This window comes from Capra hircus, chromosome 16, assembly GCF_001704415.2.
Source record: "Capra hircus breed San Clemente chromosome 16, ASM170441v1, whole genome shotgun sequence".
In the NCBI taxonomy this organism is placed as follows: Eukaryota; Metazoa; Chordata; class Mammalia; order Artiodactyla; family Bovidae; genus Capra; species Capra hircus.
Window position 1 is genome coordinate 22,152,772 of NC_030823.1, and position 26,667 is coordinate 22,179,438.

Here is a 26,667-nt window from a genome sequence, read left to right on the forward strand (position 1 = left end):
GGGTGAGGTGCCTGCATGCCTGCTAAGTCGCTCAGTCGTGTCCTACCCTTTGTGACCCCATGGACTGTAGCCCACCAGGTTCCTCTGTCCGTGGGGACCCTCCAGGCAAGAATACTGGAGTGGGTTGCCATGCCCTCCTCCAGAGGATCATCTCAACCCAGGGATCAAACCTGGGTCTCCTGCATTGCAGGCAGATTCTTTTACCACCTGAGCCACCAGGGAAGCCTGTAGGAGTGGGGACTCGAATCTTAAATACCATCAACTGACTTACTCATTTTCCTTTCACTAAGTTGTCTAGATTCTAGGTATTATTGATCTGTAAAACAGAATCGGACATAGCATGGCTTTGAGTTTTTGAGGAGGTGAGCACACCTGGAAGGAGTCAAGTGGAATAGAGGATTTAGTCAGAAGAGCTGAATGATGGAATATTTTATCCTTTAATTAGAAGACAGAGCCATAGGCTTAGGCACAGAATAAGCTCAGCCTGAGGCCGGTCCCACTGGGCAGTGATTGTGTATGGCATGTTGTCAACCGCTCAGTAAGTTGTTCTTGTCCAGGCTGTACTGTGAAAATGCAGACGATCCCAAACGACGCTCTTGTCAGACTGCACTAGCTGAAATTTTGGATGTAATGGTTCGCTCTTTTGCTCCCATTCTTCCTCACTTGGCTGAAGAGGTATTCCAGCACATACCCTATATTAAAGGTAAGAAATACTGATTTTTCTCTGAGTGAGAAAGACCCTGGCTGAGGGTGCAGCTTCTGCTTTCATCTGCTTCAAGTAAGAGGCACACACTCATCCATCAATACAGTAATCATGAACTGCAGTTTCTGCGTCTCTTCTGTGTGTAGAGAAGTAGGGTGAATTTCAGCATGTCTTCCAAGCCACTTTAAAATGCTTTCTGAAATACATTAGCAGCTTGACTATACTGAGAAATCACTTTTTCTTATATCCCTTTATAAATGTCAGAAATATATTTTAGGTTTTACTAAAAGTATAGTGCCTGCTAGTGAATATTTTTCTAATTTTTTTTCTGTCTGATTACATTAAACTTACAGAAAATTAGAAATTTTACAGTGAGGATGTCACTCATGATGTTACATATAACCGAGAGACGTCTACTGTAATATTGGGATATTTCTATTTTAGTTTCTTCTAGGCATCTTTTGAGATCTTACTGTAAATCTTGCCCTTTTTTACATTTCCAAATGTTGGTGTAAATATTTGGAAAGCATTTAGGATGCCAACAAAGGTCATATAGTCAAAGCTATGGTCTTTCCAGTAGTCATGTATGGATGTGAGACCTGGACCATAAAGAAGGCTGAGCGCTGAAGAACTGATGGTTTTGAACTGTGGTGTTAGAGAAGACTGTTGAGAGTCCCTTGGGCTGCAAGGAGATCAAACCAATCAATCCTAAAGGCAATCAGCCCTGACTATTCATTGGAAGGACTGATGCTGAAGCTGAAACTCCAATATTTTGGCCACCCGATGTAAAGAACTGACTCATTGGAAAACACCCTGATGCTGGGAAAGATGGAAGGCAGTAGGGAAGGGGACGGCAGAGGATGAGATGGTTGGATGGCATCACCGACTCAGTGGACATGAGTTTGAGCAGGCTCTGGGAGATGGTGAAGGACAGGGAAGCCTGGCACGATGCCGTCTATGAAGTCGCAAAGAGTAAGACACGGTGTAGCAACTGAACAACAAGCATCCTAAATGTTAACCACAAATAACAACCCTTATTTCCCATGAATAGTAAATGTGTGGTGGTTTGAGTTTTATATACAGTTTAAATATATATATAAATTGGTTTAACTTTTTTTTCTTTAAGAACCCAAGAGTGTTTTTCGTACTGGGTGGATTAAAACCAGTTCTATCTGGAAGAAACCTGGACTGGAAGAAGCCATAGAAAGTGCGTGCGCAATGAGAGATTCATTTCTTGGAAGCATTCCTGGCAAAAATGCAGCTGAGTATGAGGTGATTGTTGTGATCGAGCCTGGGCTGCTTTTTGAGATCATGGAGGTGAGTCGCAGTTTGTTCCTTTTGAAATGGTGTTCATATCAAAGTGCTCCACGTAGAATCTGGTTTCAGAAGATGTCGATGTAAATCAGTTCAGTTCACTCGCTCAGTCGTGTCTGACTCTTCGCGACCCAATGAATCACAGCACGCCAGGCCTCCCTGTCCATCACCAACTCCCAGAGTTTACCCAAACTCATGTCCATAGAGTCGGCGATGCCATCCAGCCATCTCATCCTCTGTCGTCCCCTTCTCCTCCTGCCCCCAATCCCTCCCAGCATCAGGGTCTTTTCCAATGAGTCAACTCTTTGCATGAGGTGGCCAAAGTATTGAAGTCTCAGCTTTAGCATCATTCCTTCCAATGAACACCCAGGACTGATCTCCTTTAGAATGGACTGGTTGGATCTCCTTGCAGTCTAAGGGACTCTCAAGAGTCTTCTCCAACACCACAGCTCAAAAGCATTAATTCTTCGACGCTCAGCTTTCTTCACAGTCCAACTCTCAGATCCATACTTGACCACTGGAAAAACCATAGCCTTGACTAGACGGACCTTTGTTGGCAAAGTAATGTCTTTGCTTTTTAATGTGCTATCTAGGATGGTCATAACTTTCCTTCCAAGGAATAAGTGTCTTTTAATTTCATGGCTGCAGTCACCATCTGCAGTGATTTTGGAGCCCAAAAAAATAAAGTCTGATACTTTTTCCAGTGTTTCCTCATCTATTTGCCATGAAGTGATGGGACCAGATGCCATGATCTTCGTTTTCTGATTGTTGAGCTTTAAGCCAACTTTTTCACTCTCCTCTTTCACTTTCATCAAGAGGCTTTTTAGCTCCTCTTCACTTTCTGCCATAAGGGTGGTGTCATCTGCATATCTGAGGTTATTGATATTTCTCCTGGCAATCTTGATTCCAGCTTGTGCTTCTTCCAGCCCAGCGTTTCTCATGATGTACTCTGCCTATAAGTTAAATAAGCAGGGTGACAATATACAGCCTTGACGTACTCCTTTTCCTATTTGGAACCAGTCTGTTGTTCCATGTCCAGTTCTAACTGTTGCTTCCTGACCTGCATATAGGTTTCTCAAGAGGCAGGTCAGGTGGTCTGGTATTCCCATCTGTTTCAGAATTTTCCACAGTTTATTGTGATCCAGTCAGTCAAAGGCTTTGGCATAGTCAATAAAGCAGAAATAGATGTTTTTCTGGAACTCTCTTGCTTTTTCCATGATCCAGTGGATGTTGGCAATTTGATCTCTGGTTCCTCTGCCTTTTCTAAAACCAGCTTGAACATCTGGAGGTTCACGGTTCACGTATTGCTGAAGCCTGGCTTGGAGAATTTTGAGCATTACTTTACTAGCATGTGAGATGAGTACAATTGTGTGGTAGTTTGAGCATTCTTTTGCATTGCCTTTCTTTTTATTGGAATGAAAAGTGACCTTTTCTAGTCCTGTGGCCACTGCTGAGTTTTCCTAATTTGCTGGCATATTGAGTGCAGCACTTTCACAGCATCATCTTTCAGGATTTGAAATAGCTCAACTGGAATTCCATCACCTCCACTAGCTTTGTTCGTAGTGATGCTTTCTAAGGCCCACTTGACTTCACATTCCAGGATGTCTGGCTCTAGGCGAGTGATCTCACCATTGTGATTATCTGGGTCGTGAAGATCTTTTTAATACAGTTCTGTGTATTCTTGCCACCTCTTAATATCTTCTGCTTCTGTTAGGTCCAGACCATTTCTGTCCTTTATCGAGCCCATCTTTGCATGAAGTGTTCCCTTGGTATCTCTAATTTTCTTGAAGAGATCTCTAGTCTTTCCCATTCTGTTGTTTTCCTCTATTTCCTTGCATTGATCACTGAGGAAGGCTTTCTTATCTCTTCTTGCTACTCTTTGGAACTCTGCATTCAAATGGGTATATCTTTCCTTTTCTCCTTTGCTTTTCGCTTCTCTTCTTTTCACAGCTATTTGTAAGGCCTCCTTAGACAGCCATTTTGCTTTTTTGCATTTCTTTTCCATAGGGATGTTCTTGATAGTACATATAAAAAAAATTATAAATTAGGATTTCTGTCTTCTAATCCTAATATTAATCACTGATTCTTTGTTTCCAACCTCTGTATGTTTCCTTTTTCTTCTCATAAAACATATACTCTGTTGCTACTTATATTTTATAGGTTGGGACAGGAAGGTGTAATAAAGTTCTATTTGAAACATGAGCCCTCCGGGCTAGTTAGACAACAGGCAGCATCTGGCAGTAATATCTGAATACACAAAAATTGGGAGTTTTGTGTTATGGGTCTGGTTTTCTGAGAATTTTATCCATCTGGACAAGATTCAAAGCAAAAAAAAATTTTTTTATCTTTTACTCATGAGTTCTGAAGAAAATTCATTTGCACCAGCAAATTTACCATGTGATCTCAAAGCATTCATCTTATTTTTTATTTTCAAAAGGGCCATCAAAAGTTTCCCCTTGAGATCTTAGGGGTTGATTGACCAGATTGATTTAGAGCCTAACATACTGACTCAAGATTTTTTTTTTAGTTTTAATGTTTGAGAAGAAAACTTAGTTTTGTGACTTAACGTTTTGACATTTGACTGGTATCATAGTCTACTGAAAAAGGACCATCTCAACTGGTTGGAAGTTCAATCTAAATTTTTAAAAATGTAATTAGGTTGATTACGATTCAAGGCTTGAAATCGCTAGTAGGTATAAGATAGTTGCTCAGGTAACAGAAGTTTGATAAGATGTTGACGTTTTAAAATTTACAAGTTGGGAAGCTCATGGTTGACATTTTTTGAGCCAGGAAGCTGAGGCCTGTTGAAGCTGTGGCTTGGCTGAGGCTGCCCAGCCTGGTACTGAGCTTTCCTACTGCATATCATATTTCCTTGGACTTCATTAGTTCTGAGTAGTAAGCTGAAAACAGTACACCTTGATTGGATCATTGATACTTGAAAAAAATAATTCAGGATTTTAAAAAACATGAATGTGTTTTCCACTAGCTGTCTGATGGAGTCCTGGATCTATCAGTTATTAATTGTGTAAATGCAATCTCTTTAAAGCTCCTATTTTCTCATGTTTTCCCCCCCCCCAAGGGATTTTGTATTACTTATTCACACACTTACTTTGAAGATCAGAATTAAAATGAAAAATGTACAAAAGTGCTTATCAGATATCCCAATTCAGTGTGCTTCAGAAGAGTTCTGAGCATTATTCAGGCTGCCACCATTGGTCTACACCGATAAAAGCAGATCCTTGTTGAGATAGTATCTTAACCCCTCTCCTTCTGTAGGAAGCATTGGATACAGGAGTAATGTGCGGGCTTTGAGGCTGAAAGACGTGGGCTGGAATTGCAGCGCGCCACTTACTGGTTGGGAACCTCCCTGAGCAAGTTTCCTCATTTGTAAAATGGGGATTAAAAAATGCTGTTGCTGTTTAGTGACAGTTACAGATAATGGGTGGACATTTAGCATCTAGCAAAGTGAAGTGCCTGGCATAGAGTTGTATTCTCAGTGGATACTATTGATTAGGAGTTTTTAGTTAAAAGCTTTCATACTAGTAAGATTTGATTTATATAATAGTATTAGCTCAGGAGGTGGTCGTCCCAAAAGAGTTCCTTACCAAACATAAGAACTTGCAGTGTCTTTTTATAACCTTTGTGGTAACAATTAATTTAGATAGTAACTTTCAAATACTTACACCCAGATGCTACAAGCGGAGGAGACTTCCAGTACCTCTCAGTTGAATGAATTAATGATGGCGTCCCAGACAACTTTGCTTTCTCAGGAACCGCGAGGAATAAGTGAGGATGTAACTGAGCTTAAAGGGACATTTCTAATCAATTTAGAAGGTAAGGAGATGAGAATGATACTACCAGATAACAATGGTATGTGGGCAACTGAACAATAATTACAGGTCATCTCCCGCAGTTTTCCAGTGGATAACCTGTATTCTAAAGGCAGATACACACTTGGTGAGTGCGTCTTTCTGTAGAAAGTGTAGTAAACAGTGGCCAGGTTTCTGAACCAGCTCTCCAAGTGCCCTACCTGGTGATCTTGGGAACACAGGGGTAGGGAGAGGAGGGAAAACGTCATTGTCACTGTGTGTGAAGTCAGTCTGCCTTACCTCAGTTGGCCTCTGTGTCCTTGTCCTTTGACCAACCCTACCATCCCTCTCGTGTTCAATCTACAATTTATTATGCTCACCCCACATTACAGTATCGTAGCCACTAATGAGTCAAGGAAGTTTTATTGAACTCATTCCCACAGTGGTTATCTTGAAAGCAAACCTTTTGTAGGCATTTGTTTGATTTGGGGATTTTTGTCACCTTCATTCTCATTGATGGAAATGAAAGCTGAGTAACGTTAACACAACATGAGTATATCTTAGGAACAGTGATGCTCTCTATGTATTTCATAGTAGCTTTTAGGCACCAGCAAGAGGTGGGAGACTAATTTATAGCCATCAGTTTAAATTTGAGGCCTGGCAGCACTGATCATGTAGTAGACTCGTATTAATCTGCTTTCCGGAATGTTAATTTATATTCTCTGTGCAATGACTAGAAAATGATTTATTTTCTGTCTGAGGTCTATTCATTATGGACAAATTTTTGTTTCCTTTTGTCCAAACCCAAGAAGTTTAATGTGGGGGCACTGCTCATTGTCCCTCGAATTTGCCTCTTTTCAAATTCTCAATCAAGAAGGTAGCTGGAGAGGAGAGGCAGTGTAATTAGCAGAGCTGGACACAGATAAAGAGCGAACAGGCATGCTCTGCCTGAGTAGATGCCGAACTCCCATGACCTGTGGAAAAACCAGCCTCTCAGATTCCTCCTCTCCCAGCCATCAGATTGTGAGAGCCTACCATCTTGGCTGTTTATGTACAAACGTGCAAGGGAAGCAGTATTTCCCAAGGCAGGGAGGAAGCTCTGAAAAGGGGGCACCTGGAGAAATACAGAGATGCACAAGGCCAGTGGCCTGTGAGGAATACTCTCCATGTGTTCTTCTTCCACAGGTGGTGATATTCGTGAAGAGTCTTCATACAAAGTAATTGTCATGCCAACTACCAAGGAAAAATGCCCTCGCTGTTGGAAGTACACGGCTGAGTCATCAGACACACTGTGTCCCCGATGCGCAGAAGTTGTGAAAGCGAAGTAGGACCTCAGTGTGTGTTGACAGCTTTCTGAGCAAGAACCTCCTGACAGGACTCAGTAGGGGTCTAGATGGATTGTTTACAGTACTGGAGAGAAATCCAAGATTTAGGTAAGGAGTGGAAGAGTAGATGGTTGAGGATGAGAGTCAAAGTCAGAGCTACAAGTGTTTTTCTGTAACTAGATAAACAGTGATGTGTATATATACATATGGAAACATATACATATGCAGGTGGGTCCATAATGGACTTAACTCAGAGCATAACACTGAAAATGCTTGCCTACAAGTGTGCTGAACGGAAAATGTTTTATATTTTATAAATCTTCTTCACTCACTATTTAAGTTCTGTAACATCTAAAAATAAAGGCACCTGGAAAATTACTGACTGGTGGTGGTACAAAAGTTGTGAATAGCAAGTAAAAAAAATGTGTTCTGAACAGGAACAATGCAGCGGTCTGTCACTTAAGAGATGAAGAGAGTAATTTCATTCTGCCTTAATGGCAAACATCAACCTTTTCAAAACAGATAGTTCTTTGGGCTGCACATCAGAAAAAGTCACCAAATATGTCTCATGTAAGAGGGGAAAAACACATTAATACTATATAAATGTTAAGGAAACAACATGAAAGCTGAAAATTTATTTCACTAATATACATAAGTTCACAACAATGAACAGACACAGAAAATAGCAGTATATACAGAATCTGACTACTTACAATACATTACAATAGATAATAGGGCATTTTATAAACAATTCCATATAGGATTAAAATCTTTCCAGGGATGGTTAATTCTGTTTAGCAGAAATATAACAAATCCATTCCTATCAGGGTGAGGGAGCGCTTTCACTGTTGCTATAGAGTACTTTTAAAAATATCTGCCTAAGTGAAATGAACCACAGTAACTGCTAAGAGAACTGATTCCATGTATGCTTAGTATTATTAAATGAGTTTTCTGTGATTTTAAATTGCAATCATTTTTTTTAAGAAAGCTATTTAACTGTTTACTTTGACCCTAGTTGAATTTTTATAACAAAGGTGAAACTCTTCTCCATACCTCATTTTTCTTTTTACAAAAGTAGGACGTATTTAGAAGCCTGGTACTATTATTTCTCCCCATCTGCATTCATCCTGTATATTCTAGTTCTACATCTAAACACAACTTGTTATGCAGAAGTTATGATTATTTGAACCCTTTTGATTTCCTTTGCATTTACAACAGAATTGAACAAGGTACAGAATGCTTACTTAATGATAAGAAGGAAACATATATGCGATGGGAGTATATCTAAGAAAAAGCTACTCACTGGTAAATTGGCTTTGCACCAATAACTGCAGTAAGTGCAATGTACCTGTTTCAGAAACTGCCTGTTCTGTATGAAACCTAATTCCGTTCTTTGTGGCTCTTCGTGGTTACAGACTGTATACACGGGTATTTGTTCTCCTTTCCTCTACTAGATTTATTTTAAAAGCCCTTAACGAAACAGTAAAATATTTAACTGCTTTTCTTAACCATGCAACTGAGAATTCAATTTTAAAATTCTCTCAATGGCAAATTTTAGGATTATAAATTGAACTAGAGACTCAGTGATTTGTTATGGTCCTAGGAGCCCTATTTCAGCTTATTAATATATTCTCAACAATCCCAAAATTTGATTATGTGTCCTATCAGAGTAAGTTCAACCAGTTTTATTATCTAAAATGCTTGTTAGATACCCCCCAAAGTGATAATGGAATCAGAGTGAGTAATTTACTCTTTAAAAATGCCTGTAATTCCAAGTTTCTTTGACCAGCCTCCAAAGTTCATTAACTACTTTCAGAATATCTAGACAAGTCACTGAAAGAACTCATCTTTTAGAGTGCATGTAACAAGTGACTACAGAACGCCTGATATTCAGAAATCACGTGAATGTGTCTGGATGAGTTACCAGCGATCCCAGCACAGGCTGAGGGCCTGGACCGGCTGGAGGCCTTTTTTAGTGTTAACTGCTGCAGAGCGTATGCCTCGGTCAGACACATGGGCCTTCACCCCAAACACTCAAGGCACCTGAAAAATTAATCTCTCACGATTTAAAATGAAACAGTAATTACCAGGTTTAAGACAGTTCTTATTTGAATGTGATCTCTCTGTTGAAAAGAATTTACACTGGGATATTCTCAGACATCAGACTTTTCCTTTATATTCCTGAAAACAACGCCTCAAATTTGCACAATTGCAAGAGCTGGCTTCCTGAGGAAGTGAAGAAACAAACTTTTGTATCACAATGAGTTGCTACGTGTAACAACTGTGAACCCAGGACATGTCAACAATTGCGCTGTATGGCTACATTCCAAAGATTTATCTTGATAAATACTTGGTATTTGTACAGCTCAAAGTACTTTTTTTTTTTTTTACAGAGTTTTGGTTAATTTGGTTTTAATCAACAAATGATTATTCAGCACTTGGACTGCTCTAGGCACTGTAGGGTACAAAATTAGTTGTATTTATCCTCTCAAGCCAGCAGTGAGGTAGGTTTGCTAAGCTGTAGTATCATCACTAAGCATTTTCTATACTGTTCCTAAGAACAGGTAACATGACCAGATCCCAGAAACAGACATTTCTAAACACTTGTAGGAAAAATAAAGTTGGATTTAAATTTTTAGCATCTTTGCCCTTTTTTTAAACATAAGTTTTACAAGATAATACATTTTTACAGTTACCTGATGTGGATACAATTTTGAATCTTGGCAAAAAGCAAATCTTAACTTGCATTATAATTAATTTTGCTGGGTTAGATTGCATCTCAGATTCTGTTTTGGCAAGTGCAACAGGTTAAGGGTTCTACTTAGTGTCCATTCTGATGAATATGATGGTCTTGAACCCATTATTCCTCCTTTGATGGCACCAGCATAACCTCCTCTGGGAAAGAAGCCTGTCAGCATCCAGAACTCCAGGGGGCAGTCCCCCAGGATGGGATTAAGCATGATAACAAAAGCATTTTCCCAACATTTATTAAAACAGTGAGTTCTCTCATTTTACTGATGAGGACTACACATGAACACATTTAAATTTAATTACAATAACATTTTGAGTACGAAATATAGAATCTTATAAGAACATAATCTGTAAATTATAACCAGTTTTAAATAGCAAATTTGGACAATAAAGCTACTTAAGTGCTTAAATCAAAAACAGGAAAACGGCTTCAAGAGAAATTGATAGTATAACTGATACCTGTTTATATTTTATTGTCAGTATTAACCAAAGGTGGAATTTAGCCAAGACTGCACTTTTTAAAAGTAATGTGTATTTTTATTTACTTTACAAAAGAAAAAAACATACTTCCTCTGTAAAATTCCAGATCTTATTGTGTAAAATAACCATGCACTAGTTCATATTAGAGTCACACAATTTGAGACTGTTTGCAGGAGATAAGTGTCATAAAGGAGGAAGAGATATGGCTTCCACAGCTTCAGTGAGGTGTAAGGCTAAACTATATTGCCCATGGTTTTCTGGTAAAAGCTCAATGACTTTATTTACTAGTTTAGCTGTTGTTGCAATGGGCACTTCTGTGTTCTGAAGATCCTGGGGGTTCTGCAAATGGGACACAAAAATAACCCATCAGTTATATACAACTAAGTAATTGCTACTTAAGAATTAGCAGGAGAGTAATTTCCCAATAAAAATGCTTTTGTTCAGAATTAAGAAAATTCCATTTTCCTCCACTATTAAAAATGCATAAGAGAAAAGCTCCAGTGGCCGTCTGCCTCCCTCACGCCCGACACTCACCATGGCCTTCAGCCAGGTGCACAGCGTTGGGGGCAGCCTGGCGAGCAGCTCCAGCCCCTCCCTTGTCTGCGTGCGGAGCACGGCGTGCGCCAGCCGCTGCCCGATCACCACCAGCAGCTGCGAGGCCAGGACCTCTCTGTCCTGAACCTGGAGGATGGCCTGCAGGGAGGAGCATGGACAAACGTTCGGACTTTGTGTTATTTCTGCCTCTGGCAAGGTTCCCAGTTTTCTGAGTGGCTGGCTCCTTCCTGTCCTTGGGGCTCAGCTCAGAAGTCACCCCTGATCATCCTATTCTACTTTTGCTTATTCACATGATCTTAGTGGTTTTCTTCACAGCATTTACCACTCAATCCAGAATTGAGCGTGCTTCTCAGCTCCCATAGGTAGACTGCATTTGGAAGAAGGCACCTGTCTGTTTACTGCTCTGTCCCTCTGCATAAAACAGCTCTGACACACTGCATGAGTTATACTAAACACTGGCCACAAATAGGATTTTGATTAGTTTCTATTAAAAATTTTTTTTTGGCCAAGCCCTGTGGGGCATCCGGGATCTTAGTTCCCTCACCAGGGATGGAATCTAGGCCGTCAGCAAAAGTGCAGGGTGGTTACACTGGACTGCCAGGGAATTCCCTAGTTACTTATTTTAATCCTGTTCTACTATTGTGCCTAGGAGTTGTAACAAAGGAAGGGAAAACAAGCTTTACTGGCAACTTTACTGACTGTTTATCCCAACTATCAGTTTTACAACTTGAGCCCAGACGACACTCATAGGCTGTTACCTCCTCTCCTAGGTGGTCAGCTCCGTAGTTGTAGAGTTCCCCCACATAATGCCTCCTGACAACATCTTCACTGACTTGAAGGTGATGGGCCAAGTCCACGGCCAGCACTGGCCAGTCCTGGTCTTTACCAAAAGGGGAGGTTGCTGCCTCTTCCGTGGAGTCTCTGTCTTTTGCGACCATGTGTCGGGCCTGGACAGCTGCACTGACGACTTTCAGTAAGAACTTGAAGGTGGAGAAACAGATACAGCAACATCCTGTTAGTATTTTCATTTAAAAAATATGCAATTCCAAGTAACTTGGCTTTTCTGTCATTTCGTTTTTCCGTTACAATTAGTTATCAAAAAATGACACATAATTGAAAGAGAAACTAGTTCTCAAAAATACCTTAGAGCTGGTCATCCCAATAGCTGTAATTTACCTGTTGTCGTACAGAAATAAAATTTGGATCCATTTCCCCACTAGGTAATAACTGAATTGAAGTTAAGTCTTTGAAAAATGCATTTTTCCCCTAAAGAAAAAGAAGAGACCAAGAAAATTGATGAGTATGGACTGTTATGGGGTGGGGGATGGTATAAAGAATAACTCATATACCCATGGCCAATTCAGGTTGATGTATAGCAAAACCATCACAATACTATAATTATCCTCCAATTTAAAAAATTAAAAAAAAAAAAACCTCATGATTTGGTTTTGTCTTTGAACACTAACACTTCAGAATTCTGTTCTTTTGATTTTCATAAGCATTATGGTGAAAGCAGCCTTGAGGGTGAACCCCAGGGGTGCCCTCCTGCTGGTAGCCATGTCCTGTGTAATTCCACTCCCCTGAGTTGGGGCTGGTGAGCAGGGTTGGCAGAGAGGACAGCCTGACACTTTCAAGATCAGGTGACACAGGACTGTGGCTTCTGCCCTAGAAGCTCCTGTTCACTCTCACTTGCTCTGAGGGCAGCCACCTGGGAGCTGCCCTGCGCAGTCACCCATGAGAGGAGAACTGAGTCCTGCCAATCCTCTTGTAAGCCTGTGAGTGGATTTTGATCCCTGCTCTGGTGGAGTCCTGGCTGACACACCAACTGCAGACACACGAGAGACCTTGAGCCAAAGTCGCCTGCACTAGGGGAACACAGATCAGGACTCACAAAAATGACACATTTGCTGCTTTCAGCCACTGAGTTTGGGGATCATTTGTATGTCATGGGGCTTCCCTGGTGGCTCAGATGGTAAAGAATCTGCCTGTTAAGTAATTGATAACATAGTAGGTACTTTGAATCCTCTTAAAAACACTTGTTGAACTGTTTAAAAGCACCTGTTTAAGAGAATAGAGCCAAAAAGGAATATCAGAAAATACGGTTTCAGAAGTTCTCAGGAAGGAAATGCAACACAGAGCAAAGAGCACTAGCCAGTGAGTTGCAAGATCTGGGCTCCAAGCCCACTCCTTGCACCAGGTCATCCTGAACAAAGAATCCCACCATTCTAGGCTGCTATTTTTTCAGGTCATGCCAGATATCACCTAAGGTACTTTCTACACCTAACCTGTGATTACACGTTATCTGGAGGGACTGCCAAGAAGCCATTCATCCTTTGGTGATGAAACATGCCAGACTTCTGAGGGCAACCTGCTCCCTCTGAACATCACCTTTCGAGAGTTTTCCCCATGCACTCACGCACAGTCATTACTCTGCAGTTTCTACCTGGAGGTCTTAGATATTGGGGTCTGCTCTACAGAAGGGCCTCCGGGATGGGGAGTATGTGTGCATCTATTATTTACTATCTTCCAGACACTGCTGAGCACTTGGTGTTGAGTATGTCATTTAACCCTCAGGACAACCAGGAGTCATGACTCTCAGGCTAGGAGAACTGAAACAACTCAACCAGTAAATGCAAACGCGGGAGGGATTCTGTGTCACCTGCCACAGCACACTGCTTCAGTATTTGCACGTGAGTCACACGGCTGGCCCAGGCCACTCAAGCACAATCTGGGCTGAGACTAGCATCACCACCGTGCCTGTTTCAATGCTGCTGGATGTGATCTCGTTTTGAAAAGTCCCTTTTTGAGGGGAGTACTGAGCTAGACACTTTATTTTGTTGTTGTTGTTGTTTTTAATCAAATTTTAAAGTACTTGTTAGAAATGAATTTCTTAAAATACACTATTTCTGCTTATATTTACTCTCAAACTCAACATGTCCAGAACTCTTCTAAATGGGCTTCCTTTAAATGGCATGTCCAGTCCCCCAAACTTGAAATTGGGTTGAATTTTCATCCCCTCTCCTTCACTCTGCACTAGTCTGTCAGGAGGTGGCTGATTCCTCAAAACCCCTCCATGATCTTTATTATTTCTTCCCAGGCCACATGGTCACCAACTCCTGATTCCCACTGGCTTCTCCAAGAGGCTTGATTTCCTTGATTTTCACTGGCTTCTCTACTCACCACCTCCCCCCGTCCCTTCTGCAGACCTCTGCCACGTAACTTCTCTTTATCATCTCCTTAATTATGAATGTACCAAACATTTATCGGGTTCCTATTATGTACCTGGCATGGCACACAGACATGGGGACATGGCCAAGAGGTGGTCAGTTCAGGAAATGTAGACAAAGACTGAAGGGGAGGTGACACTTAAGTGATAAGTGAGTAACAAACAGGAACTGACCATACGGAACAGCTGGCTGTGAAAATGGAACAATACAGCAAGACAAGAGGTGAGAAAAATGCCTGCCTTCTCCTAGGGGTGGAAGTGGTGAGCAGCGGCTAGAGCATGGTGTGTGAGGAATGGCCAAGGGGGAGGAGAGGTAAGTCAAGGGGCGGGGAAGCCGCCTTCTCGGCTCCATGTTTCCACATGGCAGGAAATAGTAATAACGTGGTTAGTAACAGTAGTTGTAACAGTAACGGCAGGTCTCTGCTCTCCCCCTGGACTCACTGCTCCCCACACGGACGGTGCCTTTGGGAGGAGGAACTGAGCTCGGGCAGCACCCTGCTTTCCCCCTTCTTGCGGGGGGCAGTCCTCCTGCAGGGGCTCCTGTCCTCTGCTCCCAGCACCAGGAGCCCGAGGGGTCTCCAGCAGTGGTCCGGCTGCACAGAGTGAGACCACCACTATGGACACAAGCCCGGGTGGAGAAGCCAGGCAAGGCTGTGTCTTGTGTCCCAGCATGAACCTAGTATGACTGAATCTGAGTTTGGGAAGGAAGGTCTGGCAGCAGGGACTGCATAGAGGAAGCTGGAGGCTGCTGGACCAGCCCAGGGGAGACAATGAGGCCTGAGGCTGGGCCACAGTGACAGAGAAGGGTGGGCGAGAGGGGATGTGAGGAAGAACCAACAGGGACGAGCTCACGGGGGCTCTGGGACCTGAGGAAGTGGACTGAGCTAGATGTTTCCCAGGCTACTAGTTTCTGCCACATCACAGATGGTGGCATCACTCACCAGCTGACCAAGCCAGTGAACTTGGGGGAACAGCAAGTGTAGGTCAAGGGTGGGTAGGGGCAGGGATAGATATTTCAGGAAGGAGGCAGCCCACCGCACAGGCCGAGAGAGGCATTCAGGAGAAACATGCCCCAAACCCTGGGGACAGGTCAGGCCTGAAGACACACAAAAGGGAGAAAAGGAACTTTTTTGAATGATGGGTGGAGACGGCTGAGAGGGCCGAACCCCGGGACACCAATATTTCAGGTAAATCAGAACAGGGAGCCTGACAAGGAATAGAGGACCAAGACCCCCACAATAAATAATCCTATACAAGACACAAAAGACCGAGTGACTTCTCTCTGATAAGACAGTCCTGCTAGACCCTCAGCTCCGAGAGGATCCCAAGTGCTCTGAGAATTACCTTACTGTCAAAAAGAGACAGTGGCTTCACGGTCTTGAGAGAGAACCTCATGATGGCGTAGAGGATGGCGCCCAGGATGGAATGGTGTTCCACCAGCGGGTAGTGGATGTGCTTCTGATCCAGAGCCAGCTCCACGATGGAGACTGGGCCTTCCACAGTCAGCCAGGCGTCCTCCGTGTCCAAGACAGGCACCTGCATTTCATCCCGGCTGACGTCTGCCTGGGTGTTTTGAGAAGGGAGAGCTATGCTCAGAATCAGAGAAATAACAGTTTGCCAATATCTTAATGAGCTTCTTACCAGCAGCAAAATAGAAACTCGTATTTTTCCCCATCCCTCAAGTTATAATTAAAAAAAAAAACTAATACTAATAAGAAACATCACTATTTTTTTTTTTAAAACATCACTATTTTTTAGGCTTAAGTCAAAACTTCGAAGGGAATAAATGAAAAACAAGCTCTTTTTATATAGTTCTTTCTGAAGTCCAGCGACTTTAAAAATATTTGACATCTTAGAGACAGTTCAGCATAAAAATACCACCCTTCTACCTCCATTAAAGTCTGAAGAAGATCCCAGCAGCAGCCAAGGAAGGAAGTCATTGCTGTGTCGCTCATCCCCACATCCTGTTTGTAAGAAGGGACATCATTAGCTCTAGCAGGAAAACTGGTAGGTTTTAATCAGAAAAATAAACAGAACATATGCATCTAGTTAACTGCCTTTCCCCGCTGAACCGACAGGTAAGAAGTGAAAGTCAAGGCACTCGCACATTTTAATCTCTGTCTGTAGATTCAGCAGATCCTAAAATCGGGCTTTTAAAAAACATGGTTCTACTCTCAATTTTTAAAAACTGAGTATCTTTCTGTATTGGAAAGAGGCGGTGTCGTCAGTCAGCCACAGATGGGTTGTGTCTGGCTTGCTTAGGCATCTGCTGGCCAAACAATCATGGTGTGTGTGCAGTAAGAGTCACACAAGACACGCCAACCTGGAAAGTTCCAAGTCTACAGCCTGGTCTGGTTTCAGAGCATCTTTCAGGGACTGAACTGAACCCTCCGAACTAAAGGAAGATGCCCTAGCTGGTGAACTAAACACGAGACTGATGCTGTGGGCAATGGATCTTTCCTGAAGGGGCCTGTCCAAGGGGCCACTGTGCTCATATGAGGTCTTCTTAAAACCAATGGCCACAAATCCCTGGCATCCCTAAGTAATTCATCCTTAATTTACACACATATTAACAGTAGTCCCAAAGCCACACTCAAGAGCATACAGACAAATTCTTCAACAATGGAGATTTTTCAGGACTAAGGGCCTATAAAGGCTAGATCTCTGTGTCCTAGTATTTAAGATATTTGTAATAATATTTCAAAGTTTTGAGCAACGCTAGCATTACTAATCACTGACCTCACATATAAACCCCTGTATCCATGGACTGAAACATCATTTAAGACTGTACAATAGCTATTACATAAAGGTAGATCAAGTTCACTACTCATATGAATCCACTTCAGTTATACATTCCTAATTTGAAAGACAGCAATTTTTTTTTTTGTGGACCTCCTGTCCACAGTCCAAAGTTGAAGACATCTTGGCAAACTTAGTTTAAACATACTATTTGATGATGTGGAAAGGTAAATTAAAATTGACCACAGGTCATAACCAGTTTCCTTATTAATATAGTGCTCTCTTTCCATTTTTCTTATCTCTCACTACATCATCAAACTGGTAAAAGGCAAAGTCCACCCCCACAGTTAATAAGGTACTATATAAAGTGCAGAATTAACAACTATTCATCTAGTTAAGGGAGATTCACTCACCCTTCGGCATAATCTATCTTTTGGTGCTTTTCCAACCTAAGCCAAGAGGACACAAAATGCTGCATTTAATTAGTAATTTAAATCAAAAGGCATTAAACTATGGTATAGAAAGTAAAAAGTAACCAAATTTTAAAAATATACATCCAGCTATAAATAAATCCAGTACTAGTGTCATCAATTAAATGTTGGTTGTACTAATTTGTAGCATAAAACAATTAATTTTGTGGTGGAACTTAAAAAAATATATATATATTATGAAAATATATTACACTGGGCTCACAAATCATTCTTTTCAAAAATACTTATTTTTGAACTATTAAATAAAAACCCCAAAGATCAGGTTCCCAATTTCCATAATCAAACTGTGTTGCCTTAAAACCTATTTAGAACCAAACTGAAGGCTACGAATAAGGAGCAGCTAAAAATTCTGCTTGTTCATAATGATACACAGTACTTTTAAAAGGTCAGAAAGAAGGAATAACCAGCTTCTGAGCCAGAAGCGCAGAAGGAATAACCAGCTTCTGAGCCAGAAGCTATATTCCTGGCTCAGAAAAATTAGCTGATGTTCTTATTCCATAAGTAATTCCTAAGATCCTACTGTACACTTTATACGGGGTCATGGTGGAAGATAAAGTTCTGCCCTTCAAGAATATTATGTGATAAGAAAATTTACAGGAAACAGTGAAAATGAAAGGACAAAGGCCTCTTCACCTCATTACCTCTCACTGTGATTACTTCAACGGCCTTCAAAACAACCACGTTCAGCCCACCCCAACTGCAAAATACTTCACCCTGCTGCCAGAATCATCTTTTAAGATGCAAATCTGAACATATCATTCTTCTGCTTAAAACTGTACCAAGTGAACAGTAGCTATTATTCACTGTGCCCTCACCGACTGTGCCAGGCCCTCTGCTAAATAGCTGACATACACTAGAAAACCCCAGATCCATAGCCCACAGAGGAGGTTCTCCATGGTCCACTTCCTGCTCCTGTATCTAGCTTAACCTTCAACCAACCAAAGCTACTTGCAGCTCTCCGAATCCTAGATGCTGTCTCCCACCTCCAGGGCTTTTTGTGGAAACATTTTATTCTCACCCTCTTTTTTACTGATTCATACATATACTCATCCTCCAAAATCAGCCCAGAAGCCTTCCCTTGTCATTCACATTCCTCTTCTGAGTTCTAAAAGCACCCTATTGTCTGTTTACCATCTTTCCGATGGTTGGTTGAGGGTGGGGCTGTGACTTTATTCTCTGCAACCACAAAACCTGGCACCGTCCTTGGCACATAACAGATACTCATAATAAATATCTATTGAATGAATGATTATAAACTCTCTGCTTCCTGGTTTAGGACTGCTAAATCCAACTCAAGTTGTAAGGGTCAGAAGGGACAACTGTGGTAGAATGCTGAACATCTGCACAACTTAACACATGGAAGAGGCTTTGCATTATCAGTCTCTGAAGACGGTGGTCAGAGGTGAAACAGAGCAACAGTACACAGGCCAAAAGGAGTGAGTTTCAAGAAATAAGCAGGTAAATGGCCAAGGAAGATGCGCGCACAGGGAAGAACAGTTAGATTTAACTAAAAAAAAAAAAAAAATGTTACCAGTGATGTCAAAGCGTTTTCTACAGAAGTTGTGGCCTATAGTGGGTCTGAGCTGTAGTGCTCTTTATGGTTTAGGAATGTCTGTCACTGTACATTTAAAAGCACATGCTGTCATTATGGTGGTAGCTCTCCCAACATCCACTTAGCTGCTGCCAGGGTAACCTACATTCTCCACTGGCCTGCGAGGCACGCTGCCACTCAGCTTGAGGCCCAGAGGCCTCACTCTAACACACCAGCAGTTTCTGCTCCCACTGGCTGAGTTACAGGCTTACCTTTTATATCTGTTCCCAAATCTACCTATGCTGGTTGTACATATTCTAAGTCTGTAATTTAATTAAATAACTAATATCATATGAATGAGGAAAACAAGGGAGTTCTTTACATGAATACTGTGTAGACTGCTTTTAAAAGATTTATGGGGGACAGTAGCTCACTCCAAGGTCTACTGGATTAGATACAGAGAAACAACTATAAAGAGTAGGGGATAATTACAAAAAATCCTAAGATTTTATACTCATGGCATCATTGTTTTAAAGAGACAGGATTTAGAAATCACAGGCAATATATCATGGGTGAGGTTAATGTAGAAAAACCTCAGTAAAACTGTAATCGACCCTATTTAGAGAAAATATCTTGGCCCTACATCCCATGATCAATGAGAAATTGCGCATTTATATGTTTTAATTTAAAATAAATTGCAAATCCTTGCTTGAATTCACCACTGGTCCTAATCACCTGGGTTAAGAGGCTTTTACAGGATATTGCTCTCTTTCAAGGATCTGGGCTCTTCAAGTCACCAAAATGTAGAACAACTGAGCATAAATAAAATGCAATTATCACATTAAAAAAAATAGTCTAATAAGGCCCAGTGTAAATAATCTTTCTTATATCAATTATTAACGGAGCCAAATAAACAAGAAGTCAGTATAGGAAATTTCAAATATAAAATGACCTTACCTTATCCATCAAGTATGTAGCGGCAGAAAACCTTTTGACTAAGAATGTGTTCCACATCATCAGTGCAATGCCTGGATAGCAAGTGAAGTAAGGCAGTAAGCAGAATGCTTATATATCTTCTCTTTCACTATATATAGCAAACTGTTTTCTTCATTAAGTTTATAAAACTACCTGTGTTATTTAGATAAGTAATTCTTGTCTCTTATGTAATATGTATAAAATAAATAAAAACCTTTATCATCTGTAAAAATCAGAACTGGGCTTTGTGAAAGTATATCTAAATGGCCAATAAGCCTAAGAAAAGACGATGTCACTAGTTATGAGAGAAAAAGAGATTAGAACTACACAAAGGTATCATTACACGACCAACAGAAAGGCTAAAATTTTTTAATATGACAACACCAAGTGTGGATGAAGATGCGGCAACAATGGGGAGCTCACACACTGCTGGTGGGATCATCACCTGGGAAGACCCCTTGGAAAACTGCTTGGCCCATGTCTACCTAAGCTACGTGTGCCTGCCGTGTGACCCAGCAAGTCCTCTGCAGAAACAATCACAAAAATATGTACAGGAGAGTCGACAGCCAAACGATGGAAACAACCCTAAAGGATTTTTCTTATATGTGGCCACTAAATAAAGCAGTATACAAAAAAAGTATTAAAAAGCAAAACAAAATACAAAAAAAATATTTAAAAAGAACTCAACCAAACAAAAAATCTGGCCTTTACATGTCCATAAACTGTGGCACTGATACTAGAATTTCTGCAATAGCTGTCAGTTAGGCAGCATAAACATGACATTTCACATACTGCCTTATTACCTACAAAGCTGCTTCTGTAACTAGGAGTGAGGTTATGCAGAAGCCAGGAAACTTACTCAATGTACAAATTGGGTAAAGTGTGTTTTTCTTTTTTAATTGAAGTAAAGTTAATTTAAAATGCTGTGTTAGTTTCAAGTGTACAACAGTGTTTCAGATACACACAACCTATGTGTATATATACAAACACACACCCCACTCATATTTACATATATATATTCTTTTCCAGATTCTTTTCCCTTACAAGATGTTACAAAATATTGAGTATAGTTCCTTCCTTGTGCTATGCAGTAGGTCCTTGTTGGTTATCTATTTTATATGTAGTAGTGTGGTAGTATGTTAATCCCAAACTCCTAAGTTATTCCTCCCATGACAAACTGGGTAAAATTCTAACTTGAATACTAGCCTGTGATCAATGGTAACTTAATTTTATCAGTAAGGATAAATCCTCTAGAGACCGTATTTTCCAAATAAACCACTTTAAATCCTTTTTCCCCCCTTGGAAGAAAGTTAAAGTAAAGAGATGAATATACAAAATAAATATAAGTTCTTATCAAGCAAAACAAGAATTTTAGAATTTCTGCAATTTGACCCCATATCACCTGCAAGAAGGTGTTACAGGAAAAGAAATAAGCAGCTTCTCTATAATGTATCACAGAAACAAAAAGGTGATTATCTCCTCTTATCTGGACCCAAACCCAGTCTCACCACTTAGTGTCTTACTAACTTCCTAACTAACATTCCACCATGCTGTTCTTGAGGCGCCAGCTTTGGCCACTTCTACCTGAATCATGATGGAAAGGAAGAATCAAGTCACCCTCACTATCCTGGTCATAATTGTTGAATATTTTTATTCAGTGTGCTCTTAGTGCATCTTGCTTGAGACGTGTCACAATTAAAAACAGGAGCCGCTTAAACAGATGACTGTGCGGTTGATACAATAGTGGAGCCTTAATGGTAGGGCTATGGTTTTTCCAGTGGTCATGTATGGATGTGAGAGTTGGACTGTGAAGAAAGCTGAGCACCGAAGAAGTGATGCTTTTCAACTGTGGTGTTGGAGAAGACTCTTGAGAGTTCCTTGGACTGCAAGGAGATCCAACCAGTCCACCCTGAAGGAGATCAGCCCTGGGATTTCTTTGGAAGGACTGATGCTAAGGCTGAAACTCCAGTACTTTGGCCACCTGATGCAAAGAGTTGACTCATTGGAAGAGACTCTGATGCTCGGAGGGATTGGGGGCAGGAGGAGAAGGGGACGACCGAGGATGAGGTGGCTGGATGGCATCACCGACTCAATGGACGTGAGTCTGAGTGAACTCCGGGAGTTGGTGATGGACAGGGAGGCCTGGCGTGCTGCAATCCATGGGGTTGCAAAGAGTCGGACACGATTGAGCGACTGAACTGAACTGAACTGAACTTTCTAACTTACTATCTTAGTATCTCACTAGTCCATTACTGAGTTCTTTGATTAATTCTTACAGGGAAACTCTTCTGTTAAATGGAGCCAGCAATCTGGTGACCATTTTTCTAAAATAATTTGTAACTTTTTTTTCAAGAAGACAACAGCAATCCCCGTGGTAAAGAAGCCAATGGAGAATACTCATGTCTATTAAAAGAAGCACAAGATGGGAGGGATAAATTTGGAGTTTGGGATTTGGCAGACACAAACTACTACACATAAAATAGGTAAACGAGGTCCTACTGCATAGCATAGGGAACTATATTTAATATCTTATTACAAACCAAAGGGAAAAGAATATGAAAAAGAACACATATATACACGTGTATGTGTGTATAACTGAATCACTTTGCTGCAGACCAGAAACTAACAGTATGGTAAATCAACTCTACCTCAATAAAACGTTTTTTGAAAAGACAATATTGATGCATTTGTTTTGTAAACAAATGAAATAAACTTAGATTATCAATAAATAAAAGAAAAAGAAGCAGCACAAAGTAATTTCTAGGATATAGTATTATTAGGCTTTGGCTACCCTAACTTTTTCATCAGGACTTATGAGCAGCCCATTCTTCTTTCCTTATCTACCTGTGAACTAGAGGGGGAATTAATAATTCATGCATAATATTCTCCTCATTACACCTAGGAACAGTCATCAGCATGGGAAATTGATGGGTGGGGAGAGACGGTGATAATTACTGCCAGCCCCCATCTCCTTTCTGGACAGCATTTTTCAAGCAATTAAAACAGCTGGTACTGTGTATGCAGCAACACAGTAACATGTTAGATAGTAGGACCTATTTTGTTTTTATCAAATAAAAATTTACCAGGATGTGAATTTAAAGAGACTTGGTATGATACTGGATGCTTGGGGCTGGTGCACTGGGACGACCCAGAGGGATGGTACGGGGAGGGAGGAGGGAGGGGGGTTCAGGATGGGGAACACATGTATACCTGTGGTGGATACATGTTGACGTATGGTAAAACCAATACAATACTGTAAAGAATTTAACCTCCAATTTAAATAAATTTATATTAAAAAAAAATAAAGAGACTTGGCTCTGTGAGGAAGGGGATGGGATAGTTAGGGAGTTTGGGATGGATATGTACACACTGCTATATTTAAAATGGATAACCAACAAGGACCTACTGTACAGCACAGGGAATTCTGCTCAATGTTAGGTGGCAGTCTGGATGGGAGGGGAGTTTGGGGGAGAAGGGATACATGTATATGTATGGCTGAGTCCCTTCCTGGTTCACCTAAAACTATCACAACACTGTTTGTTAACTGGCTATACCCGAATACAAAATAAAAAATATATATAAAAAAAAAGAGAGATTTGGCTTTTGAAAGAAACAGTTACATTTTTAACACCTATTTACTTACCATTCTGAACATGGGCATTAAGAATATGCTTCAAGTGTTCTATTGACCTAACAAAAAAACGTGCTTCCTTGCATAGAGGAAAAGAAGAGAGAAAGAAGAGGTATTATTCAATAGGTGCTTCAAATATAAATGGAGACTTCTTACACACATTTCTACATAAAGTAACCCAAGAATGTTACAAGAACATGGAATAATTATATAAGAAATCCTGCCTAAGATAATGTTAATGGTCTCCCTTAAATTTACAGTATCTATATAATGACTGATTCATGGACATCTGGATTCAAAATTTACTGTGGTTTCTACATTACAGCAATGTTCTCTCCAATAAATAGTTGAATTTCACACAAATGTAAAAATAATAGGTTTAGTTTCTTTGTAAATATCATTAATTAATTCTTCAACAACTATTTACTGAGCAACTACTATGCACCAGGTTGCTAAAGTCACCAGACATACTGTAATGAACAAAACAGACCCAAATCCTTGCCTTCACTGAGGTTATGGTCTAGTGACAGAACCAGACGATAAATACGATAAGTAAATTATAGAGGATGTTTATAAAGGATGTCAGTGCTAAGTGCCCAGGAGAAAACATTAAAGCAGTGAAGGGAAATAGGAAATGTAAGAGGGAATGCTGAACACTCAACTCTTTTTAATCAAGGCAGTTTAAAACTGTGGCCTGTACATTATTTAACATAGCACCTTTGCTAATGTGTGTCAAAAGTTCCCCAAAGGTAATTTCTATTGTTTTGAGCCTAATAAAGCTGTGTGTGTAAGATGATGAAATTGGGATAGGGATTACTGGATGGGGCAAGGAGATAAATATTCAACAGGAAAAAAACAAACAAGAAAAATGATTGCTGATTTTAAATGTAAACAATTATAATAAATGGCAAAGGCAACACAAATCAAAATGTCAGGCACCATGTGTGTATTTTCTTTGTTAAGTTGCTACAACTCTTTGAGATGCTACTGTTATGGTCCTCGTCTACTTAAGGAGAAAACTGAGAACAAAAGGCTCAGAAACATTCCCAAAGGTCACATAGCCAGGACCCACGGGGCTGAACACAGTCTATTATGCAAACTGCCTTTGGTTTAGAAATGACCGCTGTAGGACAAAGATTTTTAACTTAAAAGCCTGAATCTGGAACTAATTCACTCAGATTTTAGAAATTATTGTGCCTTTGTTCTAGCCCTAAGGTTCTTATATGACAAAAGTGTCCCATTTAAAGAGGAGACTAAACTTGCTCTCCCTTTAGGCTGTGGGAGGTCAACTGAAGAGTGATGGGAGGGGCAGTTTTTGGTCAAAGTTTAATTGATCAAAGAACATCAGTTTGTTTAAAGCATTTTGTCTTCCTTTAATATGAAAGTGATTACATGTTCAAGACAACACTGTTTTATTTAGAGCAAGGAAAAATATCATTATCATTAGTATGCATGCTTATGTGTTGAGCTGCTTCAGTCATGTCTCTGTGACTTCACCGACTGTAGCCCACCAGGCTCCTCTGCCCATGGGATTATCCAGGCAAGAATACTGGAGTAGGGTGCCATGACCTCCTCGAGGGGATGTTCCTCACCAAGAGATCGAATGCATCTCATGTCTCCTGCCTTGGCAGGCGCATTCTCTACCACTAGCGCCACCTGGGAAGCTCCTATCATTAGTATTTTAGTGTGAATTAGTTAATCAGTGAGATTTTTCTTCAGTAGTGAAACCTGATACAAGGATGATAAAGGAAAGAATTTTGATTGAGGTTAATTTACGAAAGAACTAAGGAGGCCTATGCTCTGAGAACTGTACAGCCAAGAGAAATATACAGCAGGCATTTCACATCTTATTTTATCCAGGTGCCAATCCTGAAGAGTGGTACCATCATTAAAAAAGGGTGGGAGGAGAAAAACCAGATTCAAGAGATTCAGTGACTGGCCCAAACCCAGACAACCTGTGCGGAGCCCTCAAGTCCAGGTCTCCTGTCTCCAGGCCTGGACTGCCTCTCTTCATGCTGCTTCCGGATTGAGAATGTCTGGGAGGGAAGAAGGCTGCTGGAAGGGGCAGAAAGTGATGCCCAAGCAGACAGTCAGGCTGGCATCAGGATCTTTACTCTGGATTTGATCATGATGACTACAGTGTGAAGAACTGGGTATAGGTTGATGCTATCTTACGTAAAAATCCCAAAGGAAATAAAAGATGCTCATCACAACTTATTAAGAATAGGACAGAACACACTGGTGTTGGACACAGAGAAATCTACTAGGCTTGAATCCTGGCCTGGCCACTGATTAGCACTGTACTTACAAGCTGGGCAAGGAATCTGACTTCTCTGAGGCTGTCTTCTCTTCTCTATAGAGTGGGAATAATGATGACACCCACACTTCATAGGTTTACCGTGAGGATTATATATGAAAAAGGCCTTGTATAGCTCCTAGCATGGAGACATTCCAAAGGGGAAGAAGTCAAGTGCTATAAGCAAAGGGGACAGTCCCACGGAAGAGGTGACGAGAGTCGTACCTCCGGGTCTTTATTCCACTGCACGACGTACTCCCAGCAGCAGTGTGCGTGCAGCACATCCAGCTCGAGGCTGCAAGGAAACTGCTTGTAGGCCAAGTGCAGCAGGTCTGAAAGTTAGGAGACAGCACTGTATTACTCCTGCCTGAGGGAGAGCTCTGGCTGCCTTCTTCACGCTGGATTTCCTGTTTACCCGTGTTTATGTCTTACCTGGAATGGCTCCCAAGTCCATCTCTACCTCTGACACCTCAAATAAACCTCGGTTAATACCTTCTCTGGGTTCATCTGGGTTTTCTGCATCTCTTCCTTTATTAGCCAGTTTTAACACTTCGGGGCTGAAGTCCTGTTTAAATATCCACTTGGCTACACTGTCTGCAATGCCACCTACAGTTTGGAGACAAGAAAGAAAATTTGCCATTTGCATTTGCCAAAAGGAGCCCATAGAGTGCAGGATCTCAATGTCCCCACAAAGACCTAAGTGCCACATTGGGTTAAGCCTGAAGTGACCCCAAAGCCATGAGATTTACAGCAGTGTCGCCACGTACCACTCACCATGTGAGGGCAAGTGGGATACTGGATCTCTAAGGGCATCTTTACATTCTTGTAAAATATTAGCTAA

The 26,667-nt window shown here is 41.0% G+C and overlaps 2 protein-coding genes across 2 annotated transcripts in view; one reads left to right on the forward strand and one right to left on the reverse strand.

The window, feature by feature from the left end:
* The window catches only part of IARS2 (isoleucyl-tRNA synthetase 2, mitochondrial), a 49,234-nt gene extending 41,119 nt beyond the window's left edge, over nt 1–8,115 (forward strand). The window contains exons 20-23 of the mRNA XM_018060168.1: nt 558–703; nt 1,830–2,020; nt 5,707–5,851; nt 7,012–8,115. Coding sequence (XP_017915657.1) covers nt 558–703; nt 1,830–2,020; nt 5,707–5,851; nt 7,012–7,154 — 625 coding nt within the window. The 3' untranslated portion in view covers nt 7,155–8,115. The remainder of the gene's footprint in view (nt 1–557; nt 704–1,829; nt 2,021–5,706; nt 5,852–7,011) is intronic.
* Nucleotides 9,516–26,667, reverse strand: part of RAB3GAP2 (RAB3 GTPase activating non-catalytic protein subunit 2) — a 101,927-nt gene continuing 84,775 nt past the window's right edge. The window contains exons 25-35 of the mRNA XM_005690485.3: nt 26,259–26,432; nt 26,052–26,158; nt 23,543–23,609; nt 19,882–19,952; nt 17,316–17,351; nt 16,053–16,127; nt 15,508–15,726; nt 12,114–12,203; nt 11,696–11,917; nt 10,917–11,075; nt 9,516–10,721 (exon numbers count right to left, since the gene is read on the reverse strand). Coding sequence (XP_005690542.1) covers nt 10,566–10,721; nt 10,917–11,075; nt 11,696–11,917; nt 12,114–12,203; nt 15,508–15,726; nt 16,053–16,127; nt 17,316–17,351; nt 19,882–19,952; nt 23,543–23,609; nt 26,052–26,158; nt 26,259–26,432 — 1,376 coding nt within the window. The 3' untranslated portion in view covers nt 9,516–10,565. The remainder of the gene's footprint in view (nt 10,722–10,916; nt 11,076–11,695; nt 11,918–12,113; nt 12,204–15,507; nt 15,727–16,052; nt 16,128–17,315; nt 17,352–19,881; nt 19,953–23,542; nt 23,610–26,051; nt 26,159–26,258; nt 26,433–26,667) is intronic.